The following is a 24,835-nucleotide window of genomic DNA, read 5'->3' as shown; positions in this document are numbered from 1 at the left end:
TGTCACTGTTATTATTATTAAATGTTTAAATGGTTGTATTTTATTTTCGGCATCAGTCTCATTCTTACAGCGTTATAACTCAGGGTGTGTGTTTAATAAAATGTCATATGGGGGTTAAAATGATAGCAGGCTCAATCTGTACGTCAGGGCTGCCTTTATTATTTTGTTATTTTTAAGGAAGGGAAGAGAGGGTCTTCATCCTGAGAGTGTGAAGCTGGACAACATAACGGTATGCCCCTCCACCCCCTTCCCACCCCAGAGCTGTGGACTGCAAAGCCTGGTGGGTATTGAAGTCTTCACAACAAAGAGAGAAGCCGTATTCTCAACGGCTAATGCGGCGCTGTCGCTCCCACTGAGGACTACCGGTACCGAGATGCGCAGCTCGGGATGGTTTCCGGTAAGTGCGCAAAATGTTTGGACCGGGCACTGGAAGAAGGGGAAAGTGTGAGGTGAGGAAATGACCGGGCTGCTATTTTTAAGTCGGCTGTAAGTACTTTCAAAAGAGGAGGCGGCGGAGGAGGGACGTTCGTCAGGAGGGATGTAGGGCTGCTGATTCCTGAGCAGCGAGTACAACACGGTGAGTTTGCTGCAGAGATGTCTGCACAGACAATAACCTGCAAGTTGCGCTCTCAAGTTGGTCAGTGCGAAGCAGCCGTTTTCAGAAAGCGATTTGCACGTTCACAGTGCGATGCTGCGCGTGAAAGTGCTGTGTTTCTGCACAAAGCGAGTGCCACAGGGTCAGCACACATCTTTGCTCCTGCTGCAATTGTTTCACACCCTGGAACTCCATTTTCCCCGCTGATGCTCTGCTCAGGAGACCGTGCACAACAAAGGATCGGGATGATCGGGATGTGCATGGTGTGTGCCGATGAATGTCGTCGGAAGGTCCGCAGACCGGTTATTTATCCGCGTCATATTGTGCCATATATGCTACATCTAAACTATATATACTGAGAAAGAGACAAAAGCGATTGTCCCTGTAGCTGTCTTATCTCTGTGTAAGTGTTGGTGTTGGTGTGCAAAAGAAGAAGAAAAAAACATGGATTACTTTTAAGGACATATGATGCATTTATGGTGGGGTGTAACACCTATAGGCCCATCTTCAGCTCACAGTAATAATTAAAAGGGTAATACATTGCCTCAGGGCCTGCATCTGTAGGCTTGATAAATCACAGCATGGCGGAAATGTCAGGAACAATGACAAATCGGGGGATAACAGACCCCACTCTATTTATGTTTATTTGTTTATTTACTCTATTTCATAAAATGTGTCTACCGGCAGAGTTTTTATTTTGAGGTGTGACACCGGAAGTCGCCGTTTTCGCTGCGTGGCTGACTTGACTCCGGTCTCTCGTTCACTCAGCAGCATCTTGACTCCACTGGCGCGAGATCCGCTCGCGGGGAGAGAGAGGGCAGGTCGGTGCCGCGAGCCTTCTCGCACGGGCTCCCGTTTTTCCTCTCCTGGTGCCGGGGAGTAGCAGCTGTTTAATTTCATGCTTTTTTACGACATTGCCCGATTCAACCTCTCAGGTAATTTTGTATTTTTGTCTCGGGAATGAAAACCGGTTAAGTAAGAGTCAGTTTAATCTCGGCGATACAATTAGAAATCCGCTGTCCGTGTAGGTCTAATTAGGACATGGATTGTTAGGGCAGCGATGAAAGATGTGCATGTGTCTGACATCAAAGTGTGATTGGAGAAATGGCAGTCTGGCAGGGCAATTTATATTTATTGTAATTTTTTCTTTTCTTATACGGATTCATCGCAGCCCATTATTATGGAGAGTGCATACTTCTTCAAGGACGTTATAAGCTATACTGCCATGAGGAAATGAGAGTGAAGTAAATTATTCAGCTTTACTCCAGACCAGGCTGATAAACTTCCATCTCAGAGAGCCTCCTGATGGAGAGGAATAAAAATGTGTTTATAATAAGGCTATTATTTTATTGTCTCAATTTCTTTTCAATGCATTGTGAAGCTACTGAATCTGACACATGATAAAACTTGGCTAATGGTCTCATCAGGTGTTTTCTCTCCTTAAACATGCAATGAAATCCATTTCCTGTGGTTCCATCCACCATAATAACTCTTGAAGTTAATGTGCTCTTGCAGAAAAAAAGAAGCTCATGGCTTGTGTTCGGGCTCTTTCCACTTCCCACTGGAAGCCTCCTCTTTAATGGACCATTAAGAGGAGAACCACAATGGTTAAGCTGTCGACTGTGCCTGATTCATTTGGTTAAACCGCGCAGATGAGACTAGTCTGAGCATCACATTCCTTAAAAGCTCTTTGCTGAATGTCTCAGATCAATCCTCGTTCACAGGGCAGCCGCTGGCAGGGAGCAGAAGTGGGCGGCCTGCTCCGGTGTGTAAACATGCATGTGCGCCATGGCAGAGCTTGTCGCCGATAATCAAATAACTTCACTTAAGTTATGCTTGGTTCCCCTGCAGTGCAGCCTTCACGCAGGTGGAAGGACACTACAGAAGAAAAGTTTAGCAAAGGCGAGGAGCTTTTTGGGCTCCTTGTAAAAGTGGGGCACTGGTCCCTGTGGTGAGAGGCACTTTTCTGGGGCAGGCTCTGATGACGCTCTCCCAGCACAGATTGGGAACAGACACCCTCGTCCATCCATTTCGGAAAGAGGTGTAGAAACTGTGCAGCCCGGGACAGACAGCTACAGAAAGGTCCAAGCGTAGACACAGCAACATGGGTTCGATCGCCATGTTCTGTTTTACAATCCTTATTTCTTTTTGATACCTCACTGGAATTGGCCTGTAAGTATGCCTCCGCTCAGCCTACCTGCTGCAGATAATAACTTGTATTCAAACATTTGCTCGTTGTGTTCAGTTTGTTAGAGTCTACCTTGTTAGGACTTAAGCATGGAGTTAATTACTTTCTTCCAGTGATTTGGCAGCTTTTTGTGCCCAGAACCCTGGAGTGAGAAGCAGACTGCTATTTAAAGATGGCATAACTCAGCCAGCTGCTGCCGTTTCCGCTCCCATCGTAATTGAATCAACACTAGTAGACTGCGCCAGTGAGGGTGTGTGCACTCCGCAGAAGATTACACAGTCGGGACCTCTAGGCGGTCTTTAACAGTCACTTTCACATACCTGGTTGGTGCATTTGGGATTTTGGAAGCCAGGCTGAAATAATTGGCCATGCAGGGATGTAGTTTGTGATTAGTGATTGATAAAGTGGGCAGGTAAGTTAGGCTTTTTTATGTATTCTTCTCTCCGAAGAGTTCAGCTCGAGTTTGTGTCATTAATTGATTGTGTGCATCCCGTTTTCTTCGATCTGCTTGTCCAGCTGTGTGAAGCGATATATGGCAGCTGTTAGGGGCCTCTGAGAAGGTATCTTTCGTGGTTAAAACTCAGAGGTCCTGCATAGTTTCGATAAACACATTACTTTCATATCGATCTGTTCTGTACAATCAAAAGGCAGGTACAGGGTTAACAACTCAATAAGGAACTAGGCCATGAACATCCCTTTTTTTTTATCTGTGACTGGCTGTGAGCGTGACAACAGCAAGTGAAACAGAACAATATTTTCCTGTGGAACGTATCTCCTCAAGCCAGTTCTTTATTTATGAAAAGCCTGAAGTGAAGTGTAGTCGAATAATCCTGTTTATATGTATAGATATATATGGAAAAGTCCCAGTATTTTAATTTCCACCCCCTGCCTTTAATCCGCTCGTACTTTGAAGACCTAGAGATATTTTCTCTTTCCGTGGAACACTCACCGCACAGCTCGATTATTTTGAGTCATCTAGCCAAGGCTGTGGCACTGGGCGGGAGTGTAAAAAATTTCATCTCTGACCACAAATGCATCTGCCTCGTCTCAGTGGTGTTAGGGTTCTCATCCAGTCTGTGTGAGTCTGTATGCGAATGGCTGCACTACGAAGGCTACAGTAATTTCAGGCTTTCAGGCAGTGCTGTTTGGCCTGTTTGATGTGCAAGTGATGTTACTTACACTTCTTCTTTTGAAAGGGAAGCTGACCTCTGACCTGCCAGAAAATTGCCCTAGAGGAGAAATAGAAAAGAATGCCAAAGTGAATATCCAGAATTATATATGTAGTGAACTGTTTGCGTTTATATATGTGATATTTGGATTATTTTGCAATACGATCACAGCTTCCTTAGACTGACAGAGCTTACCTTCAGGGTAGGACATTGGCCAGTGATAATGTTAATGATCTAGTCAAGGGCCTCTGGTAACAAAAGCCAGCACACTTTCTCTTAATATATCCCTCACTGGCAAAACCATTAGATTTCAAGGCAATAAAGCTGCAGTTTGCCTAATTTACTCAAATGTAAGATGATATGAAGGCCATTAAAACCCAGAATTTTGCCTTGCAGTAATATTTAAGAGCAAGAAGGAATTTTGTGGCCCAAAGCCAAACTTTATGGTTTGGGTTTGGGCCACTTCGTACACTGACAATTATAACCAGCGTTTTTGTTTGGTTTTTTTCACATTAGATTGCTTGTTGTTTTCTCACTGCAGAAAACATTTGTGCCTGATTTTCTCTAAAAGATGTGGCTTCCATAGCATTTCAGCTATTTTATTGCTAAGAATGTCTAATTTGCGCTCTGCTGTACAATCATGCTTGCATGTCTTGTTCTGTCATTGAACCATTTAAACAATCAACAAACACACTGTCTTGAATTATTAATCAGGTTCAGCTGGGACTAGAACTAATGAATCAATTAGAAAATAAGAAATTATTTTCTTTATAGCTGAAACTTTAAATCATTTCAATTTAATTGTATTAATATTGTGAAAAATCACAACAAATGTCACCTGAAGGAGATTTAAAGATGCCATAACAGACTCGTAATATTGTTTTATCTATAACTTTCTAGAAATGTCAGAAATGTATGAAATAATTCCCCACCATTCAGATGTTGTCATGTGCAAAGAAAGTATATGATTCCTGCAGTATATGACTAAGAAACCCACCAACACAGTAGATTTGAGAGGGTGGAGTTCTTCCTTAGTTCATTCTGTCTCATCTCACTAACAGGCTTTAATCTATACCTAGCCCTTTGATATTATCTTTCCACTAAGCATGTGACAATTAACTTGTCAGCCAATTTGGAGGTTGTTGGCATATGCTAGGAAAGTGGTTACTATATCCCCAGTCACACAAAATCTGTATTCCCTTTCTGGTTGGCAAAAACCTCCTTGTGCTTGCTTTGGTTGCTAGCATATTGCTGCAGTCACCCTGAGTTTGCATGGAAATGGTTGTTAGCGAGTGTTTACAGACAAACATGAAAAACTGCAGTCAACCATGGAAGTCTGCCTGAAACCAAAGCAGTCGCTAGGAAGAGTTTTTCAATCGTAATTTGATTCAGCGAGAGCCAGCAACCTCCAGGAACCAGTGCCAACCAGTCCGCAACCTTTTTTGCTCCACGGACCGCTTTAATGTCAGACAATATTTTCACGGACCGGCCTTTAATGTGTCGCGGATAAATACAACAAAATAAAATGATACGACCAAGACAAAAACTGTGGTATTTTGTAAATATAATGATAAGCGCAAATTCACTGTGTAATTGTGTAACTTTATTAGCAGCGCCCTCCTGAAATGTGCCAACAACATCCTCCTCTCTGCCCCTTAATCCTCTCTGGTTGCTATGGTAACGCGTTAATATTTATTTCAAAATAAGACACACAACTACAACACGGGAAAAGACCCAGGGAAACCGAGTTAACGATAAAAACTCTGAAAACCATAAATTTCACACACGAGCTTCAACTCTCGCGGCCCGGTACCAAATGACTTGCAGATCTTTACCGGTCCATGGCCCGGGGGTTGGGGACCGCTGCTTTAAATAATATACCCAGTATGTGTATGATTGATTTAATCCATTTGATTAAAACAGCAGTAGATTGGTCCAAACCAGTGTGGTTGTAAAGTCTTTGCAGTCTTGTGTTAGTATTTGAAGTCAACATGACAGAAAATGGACCAAATGAAGGACGATTCCCAAAAACATAGTGTTGACTCAATGTGCTACAAAGCTTAGCTAGATGTGCATCAACACTATATCGTTGACAATGTATTTTTACTTCTAATTATACAGCAGTTATACTTGTTAATGAGTCAGTACTGCAAAAGTAAATATTTCTGCTTGGTTTTCTTTGCTGCCTTAATTATCAAAGCTTTTGTGTTGTGATTTTGCTTCTGTTTTCCAGCTTTTCTATTGCAAAGAATGGACGGTGCACCACTTTGAGTACATAAAATTGCTATTTGTGAGCTTGTCCATGAGCGGTTACATAACTGAAGTGTCATTTTACACACGACTCTGATTTGAATGAATGCCAGAAAGCCATTTACTCATTACCGTCACCATGTATACATCAATGGATACAAACTGTGGCATCAGACCTTTTGTGATTTAGTGGACTGGAGCTATAGTCTGCTTTAAGCTCTGTAAAGTCTGACCAAATTGTATCAGTTTTTGTTACACAGGGGCTTCTAAAGGCCTTTGTAGTATTTCCTTCTGCTTTCTTTCTCCTACAGCACGCACCTTCAAATACACAATAGATTCAGTCTGGTATTAGAAATTACTTTTTTTGCTTCATCCAAACTCATAGATACATCTTTTCCGGACATTTATTGCCGGACAGGTTCAAGCTCTGAGATATGGAGTATTATTTGTCTAGTTGTGACTTTTAGTCGGTGTGCCTGTGTTTTCACACCCAGGTGTGATCGGTTTCTCTTCGCAGTCTTATCGGAAAATTCCTGGGAAGTGTGGATCTCCTAGTTGTGTGTTGTATGTCAGACTGTGATGTGATCGACCTTGTTTTTCTCTCTTTCAGAGTGGATAGGATGGTTGGAGGTGGCATCGTCAACATGCTAGAGACCTGAAAAAATACTGCTGTACTGTTGCCAAGAACCCCGACCACCCACACCCCTCCCATGACTTTGTGTAGTGTATGTGTACGACTTTTTGCAGTTGCACAAATATACAGAAGTCAATGCACAGGAGTTTTATTTATATATCATATGCTTTATATCTGAAGGCAATCTAAAATGTTATAGCTAATACATAAAAGGGAAAAATTGCATTAAAAACTATCAATTGAAATAACAGAATAAAATGAATTATATAAAGGTATAAAATGAAACAAATGTAGAGCTGAGAATATGTCTGCTCATGTATTAAACTTGTGTTTTTCAGGAGATGTTGATTGGTGTGCCTCAAACTCTGTAATGGAAAATCGTGGTGAGTACCGAGTTACGCGTTGTGGTTTTTTTAAATGCAGTGTTAATGCTGTGTTTCACTTTATTCCCCCATCGTGAATGACTCATTGCACACTCTTGTCAGACAGGGCTGGGGATGTTTATGTACATATGTGCGTACCTGACTTAGTCTCCCTCCCTGCTGAAGTAGCCTGTCCCAGTCTGTTATCCAGGTCAGGCCAACAGGTTCTGGAGTCATGCGGATTGGCTCAGTTCTCGCTGGAAGCCAGCCCGGCGTGGTGGCTTTATGTGGGGCACAGGAAGAGAAAAGGAACGCTGCCGAACACACTAGCTCTCCATCTTTAGAAACAGCTCGAGATGCAGCCAAATGCTCACAAAGCTCTGATCTATCCAGGCATAATGACACAGCACAGTGCTCTGGATTCCTCTGAGGCTCAGACGAGATTTTTTTTTTTCTTCTAAAGACACTCAAACGTCAAACGAAATCAAAGCACTAATTCAGGGGGTCCACTCCCGCTTTTCTTCTCATTTACAGAAAGTGCTCACTTTTTCTTTGCCTCTCCTCTCTATTTTTAAGCCTGATACAAGACTGTGCTTCTTGGCAAACATATTTCAAAGTCATGCTAATCCTTCCAAGTCTTTTTAAAATGTGATATAAGGGAGTTAAAAAAAGTGTATAAAATGGTGCCTGGAGACATTAAAGGAGGCGAGCAGCATGATAAACACCCTGCACTAACATTAGGTTACTGAGCAGGAGTCAGCTAATGTTAGCGTGCAAACCCTGTATAGAAAGTGCAATGTTTATTTCTCTGATCAAACTGTCCACTCAACCTGGTCAGTGTCATTCTGTTGATGGCGATGAGAGCATACTGGACCTTTCCTCAGAAACAGTAATGCATCTGATCTTGCAAAGCATTTCTACTGGTCAAGGGTACTGATTGAAATTACATTACTATAGTTGCATTATAGGTGTGTATATATAACTATATCTTGTGTGTTGTGGTCTGAGATCTGCAGCTTCAGGTCTAGTGTCTTCTGTGTTGGTTAACTCTTTTTAATTCACTATAAAGGAATATTTTACATTGTACAGATATTACTGAGTACACGCACTGCACCGCATACTACAACACGCGCCGTATTGAAAACAAAACGTGTCTTTTCCCTGGAATGGTAGGCATCTTTCAGTGAATGCTGACCTGTGCTATGAGCCAAGGAGGGAGGGTCAGCAAGGAAGGGGGAGTCCAACTCCAGGAGGGAGGGAGGGGAGGTCTGAGGATATTGTGCGAAGGAGGGATGGGGGAAGGATTGAAGAAAAGGCACAGAAGGCGGCTAGATGACAGACACAGAGAAGCATAAAAGATCTTAGGGCATACGGGGACTTTGTCGCAGAAGAAGCACGGCAGGTGAAGGAGTTGATCTGTATCGTGTAAGGCGCACACTTAAAGGTGCAGGACAGGTAGGGGCCCCTCGGGGGCTGGATCATGGGACAGAGCCTCCGTGTGGAGATCTCAGCTCAGGACCCACAACAACAACAACACAGCCGCAGTGGTGAGTTTCTGGGCTTACATTCTTGGTGTACTTTACACAGCTGTGGTTTCCTCCATCGCTAACATCAACAACATGAAACTATTTTCTCGTTTACTAGTTTTCAAGGATAGAGCAGAGCTGAGGATTGGTGATTGTGTAATAAACTTTGCACAAATGTTGCGTAGCCTCCCTCCTAATTCTGCCCCTCATTCATGTTTACCACCACAAGGAATGCTAAATCACTGGGATCATGTGGCTAATTCTCTACAGTGTTTTTAACACACTCATGCATGACTTGTGCACTTATTTTCTTATGTTACACTGCACAGGAACATCAGATTGCATATGTTGTCTGGCTCAGAGGTTTTACATAATTTTGTACCGCACCAATTATTCCAAGTTTCTAAGCGCCGCACGATGTTATATGATCGTGCATTTTATGCAAGTAGTGAGTAAAAAGATATGTACAGCAGTAAAACGTTACTCATATTACAGTGTCATGTAATGACATTTATTTCTACTGGATCTTAAATTGTTGAAAATGTTAGGGAACACGTTTTTTCGCAGGAAACAGTCAGTGCTCGTAAGTGGATTAAATGTCATAATCGGCCCTGACAAAGGTAACTGTTACACCGAGGTTGGAGGTATTTCCTAATATTTATCCGCCTGGACTTTTGGTTTTTGTGTTAGCGATCGGGATAGCATGCTCCTTTACAGCAACAATCTCCTTTACCCACATGCTCACCTGACCAGCCTGCCATGACTCAGTGAATCATGAGGTTAGAGGGAAATCTGGCCAGTTGTATGGGGGAGTAGTAGGTGTGCCTTCTGGATATGGCTATGTCATAGGAAGACACCAGCACAGTCACACACTCTCGTGTTTCCTGTCTGCTGTGGCTTATCTGGGCAGACTTTCTCATTAGAGTAACACTATTAAGAATGTAGCTCTGTTATGAATGGAGCTATTTTTTTATATATCATCATTCATTAGTTTCCCTGTTGTACCTTCGAGCATAGTGTTTCCATGAGCTGTACAGTGGACTATGTTATTGAATATGAGGGGAAGAGGCTGCCTTTGTTCTCTGGGAGGAAACGGCACTCCACCCTGATTCTGTGACTGCGTTTCCAGCCCCCCCCATCCCAGCCCGCCACATTATGTCTGTACTTTTTCTCTCTTTGTAGCCCTTTTTTTACCCTCTACTCCAATTCCAAAACGCACAGTCACACTCAGCTATAGTGTCACAACATGCCAGACCTCTTCACACTACAGCTGAAACAATGGCATGTTGGAGAGTTTTTCTCTGTATCTGTGAAGAATAATTTGGAGTGGATCTACAAGCTTTCTTGAACGTGACAGCTGATTTGGGTCTTCTGTACTTGTTTCTTTTTTGAGGACTTTTTTTTTGTACTAGTGGATTGGCACCTTTTATAATCGAGCTTCACTGGCTAACGGAAAAGACCGCTGAGGATATGGTCAGTCGTAGCTTTCAAATAGATGCCTGCTGCATGGGCTGAGTCCTCTGCCATCGTCATCTCTGCAGTGCTTTGGAGTGTGCAGGCCTGGCACAGCCAGCTCTTATCCTGCTTCACTGGCTTCATCTGAGCCACTGTGGCAGAGGCGTCTCTGACAGAACGGTCTGCTGTGTGTGAGAACCTCAGTTCTGGATCGCGGAGAAGCTGCCTTAAGCAATGCTTAATCTGGATGTTATGGCAGCTGGTCTGAGTCCTCAGATTTCTACCTCGCAGAGATAAGCTGGATTTCCACAGCGTGGACATGTCTCTCGACTCCGGACTCTCTGCTGTAGTTTCCGTCAACTCTCTGCAACTTGGTCTCCTGCGTTTTCGTCATCTGTGATTTGATGCTGGCATATACACAGGACAGTAGATTTTTGGTTGCTGAATGCTCCTTGCGTCCTCATGGCGTGCTGTTTTAAGTCCCACCACCATGCAAGCTGGACACTTAGCACTCCTCTTCAAGGTAGATTAGTGTCTGCTTTTTAACTACTTGTCAAAAATGCCATTTTTAAACTCACAGTAGGGTATGAAGTTGAAGTATTGTGATTAAAACTGTTTCCCTATCCGAGGTTTACAGTCTGTCAGGCTTCTGAGGTCTGTGTAAACACTCAACTCAAATTTTACACCGCCAGCAGTGTGGAGTTAATGTGCCTGTCCTTCAGCTGCAAAAAATGGGTTTGAATCTTGTGTCAGCAACCATTCGCCTTTCTGTAGTGTCACTTAGCAAGATACTGAAACCCTGCCAGCTCCAGGGGTGCTGGACTGCAGCTAGCTGATACTGATGTATGCGTATCAGTGTGTGTGTGTGTGTGTGTGTCTCAAATAAAGAAAAAGTTTCTATCCAGGAATAACGTTTTGTTGTTTTAGTGTTCCCTGGACTGCTAAGTAAGCCACATCAGTATTGTGTGAGAGCATATTGTTGTGGGAATCAGACTGCAGGGCATTACTGTCGCCAAGACATCCTGTGTGAGCCCGAGACTGGATGTTTTACATCGGACTCTGTTCTCTCTCTGCTGGTAAATATTATGTCTGCTGAATACAGCAGCTGCAGCCTGTTTGAAAGCCTCTCCAAGCTCAGCGCGCTGTCAGTTGGCCTGTCAGTCATGTGACCCAGAGTATGTAGCCATGTCTGCAGATTGCTTTTTAGTTGAGTTCTTGAAGCCTTGGTGACACCTAATGATAATTAGTGGTTTTTAAAGAGCTTTTGCTTCTTGTTACCTGTATGTGTGGGTGTGTACATGTGTATATATTTTATATATGTATGCAGAATGACTGACAACCTTTTTCTGCTGCTTATGTCTGCATTCGTGTGTGCCCCTCTTCTCTATGGGAGCAGTGAGGGCTGAAAGGCTGATAAGGCACTAGACTCCATCCGGTTAAGGAATGTGAGTACTTGACAGCGAGAAATCCTGGCTCCGAGCCAGTGTTAGGCTTCTCCTGTTAGCTGTGGATACGTGGAGGAGTCCGTGAGCTCTCAGCGTCACCCTGCCAAAGCACGCTCGGCCCCCGAGAACTAACAGCTAAAGATAATAACCGCCATAATGATCCTGGCCCTCTTTAAAAAGCAGCAGATGAGCTCAGTTAAAATAGAAAGCGCCGCTGCTGAGTGGGGTGTCTATAATTTCATGTTATAAGTTCTATTGTATTTGTTTTAAATTTGTGCTTTCTGTTTTAGATGATGAAGCTGAGCAGCACCACAGCACAATGGTGGGAGAGGGAGGCAGCACCGGGGACAGCACCCCTCCCCCGAAGCGCAAGGGCAAGTTCTCGACCCTTGGCAAGATCTTCAAGCCGTGGAAGTGGAGGAAGAAAAAAAGCAGCGAGAAGTTCAAAGAAACTTCTGAAGGTTTGTGCTGCAAACTTGTTCTCTTTGCGAATGCCACCTCTCCTTTCACCCCAGCGGCCGTATCAGTTGTATTCAAATGTCATTAAAATTCCTCAGTGAACATGTTTCCGCCCAAATGTTACAAGCAAGTTTGTCTCTCGCTATTTTCAGTGCACATAATACAATAAGATGAATACAAGATGTCTCGTTAAGAGATGACGTGTATATCACGGTGCCCTTGCGTTTTGAAGCGTCCTTTTTGGCTAATTAATCGTCTCTTTAGCAGTGTGGCACATGCCATCTGTGAACATTTAGAGGGTGGAGTTCTAACATATCATCTAATGCAGGTTTAGGCAACTCCCGGCCTCGAGTGCCGTTGTTCTGCAGGTTTTAGATCTCACCCTGTGTCAACACACCTGAATCAAATGATTAGTTCATTCCCAGGCCTCTGGAGAACTTCAAGACATGTTGAGGAGGTCATTTAGCCATTTGAATCAGCTGTGTTGGATCAAGGACACATCTAAAACCTGCAGGACAGGAAAGTCCTGTCCATAGACTGTATATGAAAGATGGATGTTTTTACTGTGACACCTGCTGGTTACTGAAGTTCTAGACTTTTGGCTGTCTCCTCGATGGTTTGATGCCGGACGTGATAAGAGATCGCTGCATCTGTACGAAAAACCGAGGGCAAAGTATCGCAGAAACTTGACAGTTACAGGGTGTTTATCCTTTTGTAGAGTACTATGTACTTTTGTACAATCTGACTTCTTTCTGCAACCAGTAGAGTTGCCCTTGCTGGTCATTAAAAGTATACTGATTTAAGACACTTCTGAATTGGCTTCACTTTTCAGGCCTAGAAGCCACACCCACATGTTATATACAGTATGTTATATATAAAGATACTTGCTAACTGGTTCTAAGTGTTACTGAATAATATGGGAAACTTACAACCAGAAAGCATGGTGAAGAGGTCCAGTTCAGTGACTCGAATTAGCACAACATATATATATCTATATATATTGCTTCTGGTGCATGAGATCACAGTGAAAATTTTAAATCATAAATATCTTGGTGAAAAAATGGTCTATAAAATGTCATTTCCTTTTGCTCTTGACAGAACTAGAGAGGCAGATGTCGACAAGGCGCACCCGACAGGAGCTTATAGAACAGGGGGTGCTGAAGGAGGTCCCGGACAGTGGTGAGGGGACTTGTGTGATTCAAAATGTGATATCTTTGCAAAGCTTTGTCTGCGTCTGACAGCAGCAGCCTCGAGGCAATAACGCCCACTCAGACGGTACAGTTAAGTCTTCAGCACATGATAGCAGGAACGCTGTCTTCCCATGCAGCAGGTGCCTGAGACAAATTTAGAAAAACAAATTTGAGAAAAAACTGCTTTCACCTTGCTGTTTCTCAAAGTAATGCAATGTCTGTTTAAAATTACTTGCCACTCTCCAGAGCTGAGGAAAAGTGGAACAAATTGTGCCTTGCAGCAAAATAGCTTAGAAAGGGGGGGGGTGTGCAAACGTTCTGCTGGTCCCGCTGTTGCAGGAGCCCATTTATTAAATCTACAGCAGCTTCTTCATCACGGCAAACACTGACTGTCCATGGGACTTGAGTTAAGGGCACATTTTATTACTGTGGGAAAGAAAACTGCAAATTACAATTATTTTTGAACAGTTTCTGTATTGATTTTGTAGCCTTTAAAATCTCCCCTCACTGTATCTGAAATCCAGATTTAAAGAAGAAATAAGCAGCAAAAAGCATGTTTAACAGTGTTATGGCTCAGTTGGATAGTTATCAGTTATCTTGCCATGCATCAGGTTAATTGTAGAATATTGAACACAGCACTACCAGTATGTAAAACTTTAAAAATGTATCAATTTAGCATGTAATGTCCTTCTGCACTTTCTCAATAGCTCAGAATATCATTCAGTCTTCTAATGTATTTGTTTGAGTATTCACCAAGTGTTTTTGACCAATCTTTTTAGATGGAGAAGCACAAAATGTGAAGCAGTCGTATGTAAAGAATGGCCATACTCTGCCTGTTGGAGGAGGAGGAGTCATCAGCGGTGTCAGGAGCCCATGCAACCAGGGCCAACTCCCCTCAGATTCAGATTTTAGGATGAACCCTGCATGGCTCGCCCAGCCAGATGACCGAAGGGGCCGTTGTTCTCCCTCAGATGGAGACCGCCGTGGAGCTTTGGGCTCCAGGGGAACAGGACTGCATGACGATGGACGGAGAAGCGCAGGGATTGGGGCACGGGCGCAAGGGGAGGGCGAGTGGAAGTCTAATATGGCCTGGCAGGGCCACATTCACGGACAAATGGAAGAGAGCAGACATGGTGGCAGGCTTCACCCTGACGACGGGCAAAAGAGGCCAGGACTGCAGAAGGCCCCATCCGAGGACGGCAGGAGGAGTCGGCCTGCAGAAGGAGACTGGAAGCCTACACTCCCTCGGCATGCATCTGCTGAGGAGGGGAGGGCCCGGAGAGGTGAATCACTTCCAGTAGTTGTCCTCCCTGCAATCTGAATTTTTCCACCAATTTTTCCAAGTTGCAATCATAGCAGCACTGCTGTTGTCAGTGTAAGGCCATAACCGATGAAGTGCACACCTTTTACACCTTAACCTCCTTCATATTCGAAAAGTCTGTGATTCTTGGGTACCTTATCCCCTCCCTTTTGCTGTCACTTTTCTGCTTATATGCTGTCCTCCCAGATATAGACGGGCTCCTGTCAGCTCCCGGGAGGCCTGCTCCAGCTATGCTTCTTATTCAGGAACATGAGGGAATAGCTCGTCCTCTCTTCTCCTCTCCTAATTAATGTGGCGCGATCGCTATACTCATTATTGCCCTTTAAGGCTAGCACAGTGAGCTCAGTGATAATTGGTAAAGTGCCACAGCTAATTGATTTCCCAGAAAAATAGAATTTGTTCAAAAATAATGGTGTTTAGCTCTGTTTTTAGATCTCAGCTGTGTGGTTATCGCTCACGTGACAGGTTATTCTGTGCCAATGTGTAAACATGCTAGGAGTTGAAAAGTATGCAAACACTATAGCACGTCATTGCAGCAAAGAAGAAAGAAAATTTTGTCCACTTTCCTTCATGTGTCATTGCTCTGCTCTTCTTTTCATCTTACCTTGTTTTTTTCTTTTTTATGATGCTACTTTTTTTTTACCTCTCCCACTCGCATTTCTATCTTTATCACATCTCCTGCTTCCTCTCTCTCTGTTCTTCAGTCTGACTTCCTGCTTTCCCCTGGATTAGTTCCTCTTTGATTTACATGGCATCACACTGATAACACTTCTGTAAATAAATAGCCCCGAACCTGAGAGCGGCAGGAATGGCGTGGGCGCAGCGGTGGGAACAGCGTGGGGGCCGGCTCGCGGGTATAGTGGGGTGGGCAGAGGGAGGTGGGTTTTTTTTGGTGGTAATTGCAGCCGCCTACTCTGTTTATCTTCACAGCTGATCCCTAGATAATGCCATTCTCAAACAAGTGCTATCACAGAGAGTGCTTGGAGTGCTTAGAGCTGTAGAAAAGTGGCTCATCGCTGAGTCTCTGAGCTGAAACATTTATAGCAATCCACTGGGATATTTGGTGAGATTTTGCTAATTCACTGAAGTGTATTTCTTATGATCATGCATAAATAGAATACAGTATATGCACTGCAGCTGAAAACCAATCATGTATTGCTTAAGTTTATCAGTCTCAGTTGACGTGCTGTAACTTTTAAAATTATATAAGCAGAATTACATGTTATGATATAAAACTATATGGTTAGCTGCTTTTTCCTTTTTTTTTTAGAATCAGACAGCCATTTTGCTCCTGACCTGGACACCCTACGTGAACCTCTGCCACCCAAACAGGTGATCATGCCTCCAAAATGGCTGGTGAGCTCCACCCCTGAACCTGGCAGCGAGTGTCCACCTCGAACTCCATCCAACCACCCCACGAGCCAGTTCTCTTCTCCGTCGGGTGTGACGTCCAAACCTGTTCGATCGGTGTCTTCTGCGTGTTCCAACACTCAGCAGTCTTCGGCCGCTGCCCTTACCCCCACTTCTCAGCCCGCCAAGCAGCCCCCTCTGCCTCCACCCAAGCCTGTGAACAGGGGCAACGCGGCCATGCTGGGTAAGCTTTTACTAACAGTAGCTTCTTAGGTTAACAGATGTTGCAGGGACAGGAAGCATACATCAACAATCCAACCCCTGCTCAGTTAGCGTGTAGTTTTCCAGCTGGCGTATACAGTATGTACATTTATGCGTCAGTGCACTACTGATGGTAAACTCTTCAGCACAACATCCTGTATACGATACTATCTTAACAGCATGAGCTGCTTTTCCCCAGTTAATTACTTATTAAGCCTGGATTATTGTAGCAGAAACGTATTCCAGCATTTTACGCTATGAGGATAACAAGGACTCCTGTGGCTGTGGGCCACTGCTTCCACAGATACAGTGTAGCGGTTCTGTGGTTTTGCCTCATCTGGGATCGTGTTTTAATTCCCAGTAGGGGGGGAGGGGTGGATTACAAAAATGCCCCATTTGTCATCAGTTTATTTTACTAATTGTTGTTCTTGACACAAATAGAATACAAAATGAGTCAGTTAGGAACTTAAACTAGTTTCAGCTTAACATTTACACTACAGAGAACTCCTCGAAATCTAATTTCTCAGTACACTTGTTGACAGTTTACTATGAAGTGACTGTATTTTAAAAGCCAGGAGGCTTCTTTGCTTTGTGGCCAAGTTTATGGACAAAGAACAACTGAGACAAAAGGTGTTAATAAAACACACCGTGAAGCGGATCCTGTTACAGTTACAAGGATAGTAATCATGTTCTTACCTATGTGTTTGTTTTAGTGATTATCACTTCGGGAAACAGTACCATTCCCTCATAGTGCAACTCTGTTTATATACAGTTGTGTTCAAAAGATTGCATCCGCTCATCACTGGCATCGTCATGATCATCCAGGGTGGAATGATCGTAGAGCGTACGTGTGTAATGACTTTAAAAACACGAATTTGGGGCACAAGTTTGATTTTATTCTGGGTTTTCTCGATCCACTCGATCAGAAGTATACATACAGGCTCAAATATATACACTCACCCCCACTAATGTTGGGATAAATGTTCCTCAGCAAGTTACACCTCAACCAGACACTTTACTTACATAAGATCATGTTATATGGATATGTAACTACTTTGCCAAGTTTTGGAAAAAGACCGAAACTGTCAATATGAAATTCAATTCAATTCAGTTTTATTTATATAGTGCCAAATCGCAACAACAGTTGCCTCAAGGCTCTTTGTATTGTAAGGTAGACCCTACAATAATACATACAGAGAAAAAACCCCAACAATCATGTGACCCCCCCTATGAGCAAGCACTTTGGCGACAGTGGGAAGGAAAAACTCCCTTTTAATAGGAAGAAACCTCCAGCTCAGGGAGGGGCGGGGCCATCTGCTGTGACCGGTTGGGGTGAGAGAAGGAAGACAGGATAAAGACATGCTGTGGAAGAGAGACAGAGATTAATAAAAGGTATGACTCAGAGGTCTATTAACACAAGTTGAGTGAGAAAGGTGACCGAATATGATATGAATGACGGTAAACTGGTTTTACTGGACTGAGAGGATATCGACAAAGAAAAAACCGACACCTTGAAGCTCGACTGAAATTTTCAGCTGCCCACATGGACAAACCAAATTCCTTCTAGACAAAAGTTTTGTAGTCAGACAAGACCTAGGAACATGGTACTGTCGAGCATGGTGTTGGTAGCATCATGCTCTGGGGCTGTTTTGCTGTCAGGGGTACTGGTACATCGCATAAAGTGGATGGAATAATGAAGAAGAATGACTACCTCTAAATTCTTCAACTTCTTCAACCTCAAATCAGCAGCTAGATGGTTGAAATTCCAACAAGACAATGATCCCAACACACAACAAAACTGGTTTTGGGATAAAGCAGGATAACATTAAGCTTCTCGAATGGCCTTTCCAAAGACCCGACCTCAGCCAGGAAAATCTGTAGACTACACTTAAAAGTCAGATCCGTGACTCTTTGTGGATTAGAGGAAACCCAAAATAATTTAAATTGTGTGCACCAAATTCTTTTTTTAACTCATTAAAGATGTTTGCTGCACAATCATTTCACCCTGGGAAAAGAAAAGTTGAAACAGTTCAAATAAATCATTAAATGCCCAGAATTGCTATGAGATTCATGGCCACGATGGGTGGATGTAAACTTCTGACCACAGCCGTAACTTATGAAATCAATAACACGACACCAGAAAGTAGCTGCATTCATTAAACATACAAGCTGAAGGCCTCCATCTCGTCCCTGTTAGTCTCCGCCCTGCAGGGGGGAGAAAACGCTCAGCTTCCACTCTACTGGTCCTGCTGGAAGCGAGAGTGCGACTATGATGTCTACCTGTCCCTGCCTGTCTACCTGTGCCGGCGGGCTGGAGGCCTGCGCTCAGGTAAAAGGATGCCCCCCTGGTATTTCTTTGGCTGGGGTGCCAATTTCTGGAATGCCCTCTTCAGAGTCTGCACACTTCATCATGTCGCATCCTTTCCTGCTGCCAACATATGTCTTCTGAAAAGCCTTTAACTTGTTCACCGGCCTTCATTGCTTTTCTTTGGACCTGGTATATAAGAGCCGCATGCATATAACAAGCTGATAATGAGTGTGCTTACTGTATGCAGGAGACAACTTCTGTGTGAGTGCAGTTGAGTGTATTTTGCCTCTGAATAAGGGAGGGCCTTTAGCGGGTTCCAGCTGTGTTCTGCTATGCATCAAATGAATTTTATGTCTCTAATCCACTCAGCTCTCACTCAAATGGGATGGATGGGTGGACTTGAATGGATGACTGAATGGGTCGAAGAATAAAAAGGCAAAATGTTTCTAACACAAGGGCTCGACTTATTATAGAGAGGAAGTCCATTACAGTGTAGGTTACTGCATGTTGTAAGTCTGTCAGCACTGTTCACTTATTATGTCTGCTTTTAATAGAAATGTTGCCTTAAAGCTGTCCTCTGAAGTCTTAAGAGCCAAATAGCAAATATGCAAATGTGCATGCAAAACTGGAAGGTTTGCATTTGAGCTTTTTGTTTAGGAGCTTCAGGAGCTTTACTACGCTAATAGAAAAAGTGTCGGTGCGGGGTTAGTCTGGCTGTGAAGAGCATGGATGCATCTTTTTTGTCTCTGTGACCTGGAGCACTCGCTGCACACTGGTCTTTTAGAGCAAAGTGTGCGTTCATGGCTGTCATGTGAACCAACTTGCTGTACGGATGCAGTAATGCTCAGTCAGACATGTAATCCCAGCATTCGTGCGTCTTCTGTCATACCGGGTATGTTATACATGTGTGACTGATGCTTGTGCACTTGCGTCACAGTGACAAACTAGATTCAAAAGTAAAGCACTTGCTAGCAAATCACTCACACGCCTAAGCTGTAGCTGTTTTTCTTTAGCAGTTATGGTTGGATTAGCTCTTTTTCGTTTTGCAGGTGACTTCACCCAAGCAACAGGGGGTGCTAGCCTTGTTCCGGCCAAACCCTCTCCTCCGATGCCTCCTAAGAGGACCACCCCAGTCACCAAACGCAACACAGAGGACTCTGCTTCAAGCCATCCCATCATCCCCTCACCACTTTCTCTGGAGGAACACAGCAGCCTCCCCTTGGGCTTCCAGCTGCCTCCCCCTCCTCCGTCCCCTCCCCTGCCGACTCACATACCACCTTCTCCACCCCGCCAACACATACAGACCCACCACCTCCACCATCAGCACTCCTACCCCCATCCGCTCCCCCAACCCATACCAATGCTTTTCGACCCACCGAGCCCGACCAATGAGTCTCCCCAGCGCCCGGCTCCCGTACCGCTGCACATCATGATCCAGCGAGCCCTGTCCAGTCCCGGCCCGGCTCAGCCACATCCAGATGGGTCGCAGCGGGCACACACACTGCTTTTCGAAACACCTCTAGAGTACCAAGGAGGAGGTCGCCCTCTGCCTGTCAGCATTCAACCACTAAAACTGTAAGTTTTTCTGCACAGAAAAGTCTGTGAATCAGTGTATACAAAGACAGTACATGGTGAAGAAGTATGGAGTCTGCACGTGATCTGTCTTTGCATGTAGCTTTCGGATCTTTTTCATCCATTTTCTAAGCTGTGTACACTTTGGACTTACTTGTATATCGATTTCAAGCTGAAAAAAAGTCCAGTCTTCATCATTGTAAAGTCAGATATAGCTGGAGGGACATATTTCAGTTAAATTCATTGAAAAACACGTCTTCAGGATTAGCCCAAAAAAACCAGAAAAAATGTTTTATATGCATGTATTTTTTTCCTGTTAGATCTGAGGATGACTACTCAGAGGAAGAAGAAGAGGAAGAAGATGATGAGGAAGAGGAGGAGTATGATGGGGAGATTCCACAGCCAGAGCTGGAGCCAAGGAGTCGCCGGTGCTTGGTCGGTGACGCTGGCATTTGTGTGATCCCACGGGGAAACGGCAATGACGACGACGAGGAAGAAGATGAGGAGGATGAGGAAGGCGAACACGACATGCACGGGGAGGACAGTGATTCAGATGGTCCTGTGCCTCATAAAGATGAAGACTCAGATGAAGATGAGGAGGATGAGCCCCCGATGAGTAAGCATAACAAACTGATTCGGAGGTCATTTAGTGGCTTTTCTGGACTCTTTGTAAACCTGTGCAGTGTTGCTGCTCCTTCTCAGCTTACTGCATCTCTCCGCTTGGCTTTTATCCAGGCGCACTGGCCAGCAGGGTGAAGAGAAAGGACACCCTGGCTCTGAAGCTGAGCAGCCGTCCCTCTGCTCCCGACAGGGATAGGTTTACGCAGGAGAGAAGCAGCCGAGATGACCACCCTCCAGGACAGACCGGCCTCACCTGGCAGAGCAGAGAGCAGTGGGAAGCCATTCGCACACAAATCGGCACTGCACTCACGAGGTAAAGATGAGCGGTATCATTGTATTGTTTAAAATGACAGCAGTGAAACTGCATTTCCTGAAGAAATTAGACCAATTTTTAAAAGATCCTTGACCTGCTTATTACCTGAATGTCCAAGTGAAGTAAATGTGTAAAAATAGGACTCCATTTTTCTTTCTTCTTTTCTTTTTTTTTTATTTCAGGCGACTAAGTCAGAGACCCACTGCTGAGGAACTCGAGCAAAGAAACATCCTCCAGCGTTAGTATTAACTCTCTCTGTCTTTGTTCATGATCCTTGACTTGTTTGGACTCCTTTGTTTCTGGGTTTTAGCAAAACCCCTCCTCATTCTTTCGTCTGATGCTTTTGCCTCAGCATTTGTCAACAAAGTACATTTCACATCTGTCAACAACAAGCACATATCTAATTTTAGAAATTGCTTTTAAACCTGCCATCAAACCAAGCCTTTTATGCCAAAGTCTAAATTTGGCTCTTCTATTCTTTCTCCCATCTTTGTTCTCCCCTCAGCTAAAAATCAGGCTGACAGACAAGCCGAAGTTCGAGAGATCAAGCGACGGCTGACCAGAAAGGTGAAGCAGCACGCCGGCAAACATCCCAGTGTTAAACCATGTATTTACCTGATATTAAACTGACATAAAAAAAACATCTTTATTGTAGCTGAGTCAAAGACCCACGGTTGCAGAACTACAGGCAAGAAAAATCTTGCGATTCCACGAGTATGTGGAAGTCACAGATGCCCAGGACTACGATAGAAGAGCAGACAAGCCGTGGACTAAGCTCACTCCTGCCGACAAGGTAATCAGCTGCATATAAAGGCTTTATCGGCACACCCGCTTTCTGATAGAGCACTTTACAAAATGTCCAAGACAGTGTTACAAACATATGATTTTAAATGTTAAACATGTGCAACTCCTTTAGGTTAATGTAATTTTTTAGCAGTATATTGTCTCGTTTTCTTTCTGAGTTCATGTTTAACCAAATTGCTGTTTTGTCTAGGCGGCCATCCGGAAGGAGCTCAATGATTATAAGAGCACTGAAATGGAGGTTCATGAAGAGAGCAGAATTTACACAAGGTAGACCTTTTAGTTGAAACTTGACTGGCTGATTGATTGCTTTGGTCAAATGAGTGAGGTACTGTGTTTTGCTGATTTGTTTTTCTACACCACTCCTTCATGTTGGTGGGGTATGGAGTCTATCTCAGCTGTTATAAACCGAGAAACTGGTTTATAACACTCTGGACAGCTCGTGAGTCCATCGCAGAGCTAAAGGAGAGACAGATGAACCACTCACACTCGCGTTCACATCTACGGCCAATTTAGAATCACCCATTAAGCTAACATGCATGACCACCCAAAACCTAGGACTGTGGGAGGAAGAGGGGTACCTGGAGCACAGGGAAGCCATGCAAACACCACACAGTTTTGTTTTTGTTGTTATTTATTTCTCCTGGTTGTGTCAGGGAAACAATGAAATATGTAATGCACACTTGAGAGTGATGCATCTTTGAACACTTCCTGCCATTTGCAGCCAACCTTGGCGCTCATCCTGAAGACATCTCCCCCCCAACAGCAGGTTTTAGCCAAAGGAGTTTGTTACCTTGCTACTGTGTCAACACTGTTTATTTCATACTGCTTCAATTGTTAACGACCTTCAGGATGTCACTTATTTTAGTCTGTAGACATCGGCTGCCTTAGCTACACATGCACTGTGTCCTGTGATTGCTTTACACTTAAAGCCATCTTGTGTTGCTTGCACCTAAACACTTTAAATATGAATTAGCAGCAGTGGTGATCTGCTACTACATTAATAGAGTTGTGACCAGTAAACATCCATGTAGTCATCTTTCTTGTGCATGCCTGGTTGAATGGCAGAATCCAGCACTAACAACGGGCAGAAGAAGACTTTTAGAGCAAAATCTGTACCTTAAATAGCAATATAATGAATTTCCCTGCATTAAAAGCTTAAGGATTACAAAGGTGTGATCTTGCCTCATGAGAGCTGTTTGTTTCTTTAGGTTCCATCGGCCTTAACATCCCTGCTTCCGGATAAAGAAGCACTTAAGATCTCCGGCAAAGAAGCAGCTGCTCCCAATGCAGACAGATCGCCCTTTTGCGCCTCTTGAATGTACTGTTATCAGGGAAAGCCTGGAACCGACTCCACACGAGAATGCTTCTTGCTTGTCCTCCATCGCCCTCTCACTACATTGCTTTCACTGAACCGAGGTGTTGGTGGGTGGAGACCAGATGCAGTATTTCTCCCGGACGGCAGGGGGAACCACGTGCCAATAAAGTGGAGAAGTGGCAAAGGACCTACAGGGCTTACTCTCACTCTGCTGTTGTGTGGTGCCCCTCAGGGACTCGGATATAGTTACAACCTTTAATGCGGCCTCGTCCTGTGTTGCCTTTTTCTTTTTTCTCCTTCTTCTTCTTTACTGTATATGGAAAAGCTAACTCATCTTTGCTAATGTAATAACGTAGAATAAAAATGGTAACAATAATGATGACCTATAACACTTCACACAGTAATAATAGACACAAACGGTCAGGAGTTGGCTGAAGACTTAAATATTCTGTTTTAGAACTGGACATCTCTGGGATATCGTGTGTTTGTTATCCACTCTACAGACTGCTGCTGTGATACGTTAGAGTGAAACTGGAAGAGATCTCATTGCAAAATATTCTGTAATGCACAAAATATTTTCTATTACAATTTTGATCACAAGGGTAGTGACAGCTTTTCTTTGAGCCTTCTTTATTATTATGATTATTATTATTATTTGGCTTGCCTGTATTTGTGGTTGTGATGTGAGTCGGCCTTTTAATAGCTATAGAAAAAGGTCAGGGGGCTGTTGGTGTTTTAATGCGTGCCAACACACCCAATACTGGTTTTCATATCACTGATTTCTGCAACCCACTGCATGAGCCATTACAAAGTCCAGTGCCACCGCGTCTGGATAATCTCTCTTCATTTATACTTTTTTCTTTTGTAAGTTTTTGTACTTCCCTTTAAAGATTGAACATGCAATACATTCTGTAGCCATTTTAAATAAGGTCGTTACGATAGTGTCTAAACTAAGAGTTAAATGTAAGTTGCTTCAAGTGTAGATCAGGGATTTATCACAAAAAAAAGAAAAAAACCACACCTGAAAACGCATAATCGGTCAACAGAAACTCCGTTTGGCTGGAACTTTTTGAAACTGCAGAAGTGTTTTACCTTGTCTTGTCTGGCCAGTAGCTTACAGGGTTCTCAGTGCTGTGTGTATAAGTTGATATAGGTTTATCTGATGCTTCTGTATATCTTGTCTTCCTTTTATTTGAAAAGAAATTTTAAATATAAAAGTATTATAGGTTGCTATTTTTTTAAGCAGAACATGAGTTTATGATTAAATGCTACAAGAATGGGAATATGAAAGTGCACCTTTCTGTAAATCTGAGTTCATTTTTAATTGAATGTGGAGCTGTATGAGCTGACAGTCTTCTTTTTAATTGTAAATAGTCTGGATCTAATTAAAAATCTTGCAATTCCTCGAACCTTCTTGTGAAACAACTCTGCAACTGAGGTCCAGTAGACCCAATGACTGTTCAGGTTGAGTCTTTTGTCTAAGCTGGAACGTCTAAAGAAACAGTGGGTTTGCAGCAACACCTGGTGGCGATTTAAGTTTTTGCACTGTCTTTTGATTTTTTATTTTTTTTTAAATTGCTGGTTTAAGGGCCTTTAGTGTAATTTAAAATGTATTTTAAGTAATAGGTTATATTTTAGATTATTGGATAAGGTAACACCAAAGGGTGGAGGTGTCAAACATGAGTCCCCGGGGGCCA

General features: G+C 43.5%; 1 protein-coding gene across 9 annotated transcripts; it reads left to right on the top strand.

Moving 5' to 3' along the window:
• The first annotated feature begins 409 nt into the window (after window positions 1-409).
• On the top strand, window positions 410-24,547 carry phactr4b (phosphatase and actin regulator 4b). Of its 9 annotated transcripts, none has more exons than XM_005744478.2 (16): window positions 410-577; window positions 6,813-6,927; window positions 7,175-7,219; window positions 11,915-12,085; window positions 13,182-13,262; window positions 14,053-14,556; window positions 15,865-16,188; window positions 18,403-18,534; window positions 19,563-20,088; window positions 20,406-20,701; window positions 20,821-21,019; window positions 21,202-21,257; window positions 21,525-21,586; window positions 21,675-21,812; window positions 22,014-22,090; window positions 23,032-24,547. In XM_005744478.2, the coding sequence occupies exons 3-16, from the start codon at window positions 7,207-7,209 to the stop codon at window positions 23,045-23,047; spliced, it is 2,595 nt and encodes an 864-aa protein (XP_005744535.1). In that variant the 5' UTR covers window positions 410-577; window positions 6,813-6,927; window positions 7,175-7,206; the 3' UTR covers window positions 23,048-24,547. The 9 variants fall into 9 exon arrangements, with proteins under 9 accessions (XP_005744535.1, XP_013769139.1, XP_005744537.1 ...); XM_005744480.1 differs by having other exon boundaries at window positions 434-449; XM_005744481.1 differs by lacking the exon at window positions 410-577 and adding an exon at window positions 844-858.
• Window positions 24,548-24,835: the final 288 nt, after the last annotated feature.

This window comes from Pundamilia nyererei, unplaced genomic scaffold (genome assembly GCF_000239375.1).
Source record: "Pundamilia nyererei isolate P.nyererei 1_Seehausen unplaced genomic scaffold, PunNye1.0 scaffold00144, whole genome shotgun sequence".
NCBI lineage: Eukaryota > Metazoa > Chordata > Actinopteri > Cichliformes > Cichlidae > Pundamilia > Pundamilia nyererei.
This window is presented reverse-complemented; position numbering and strand designations above follow the sequence as displayed.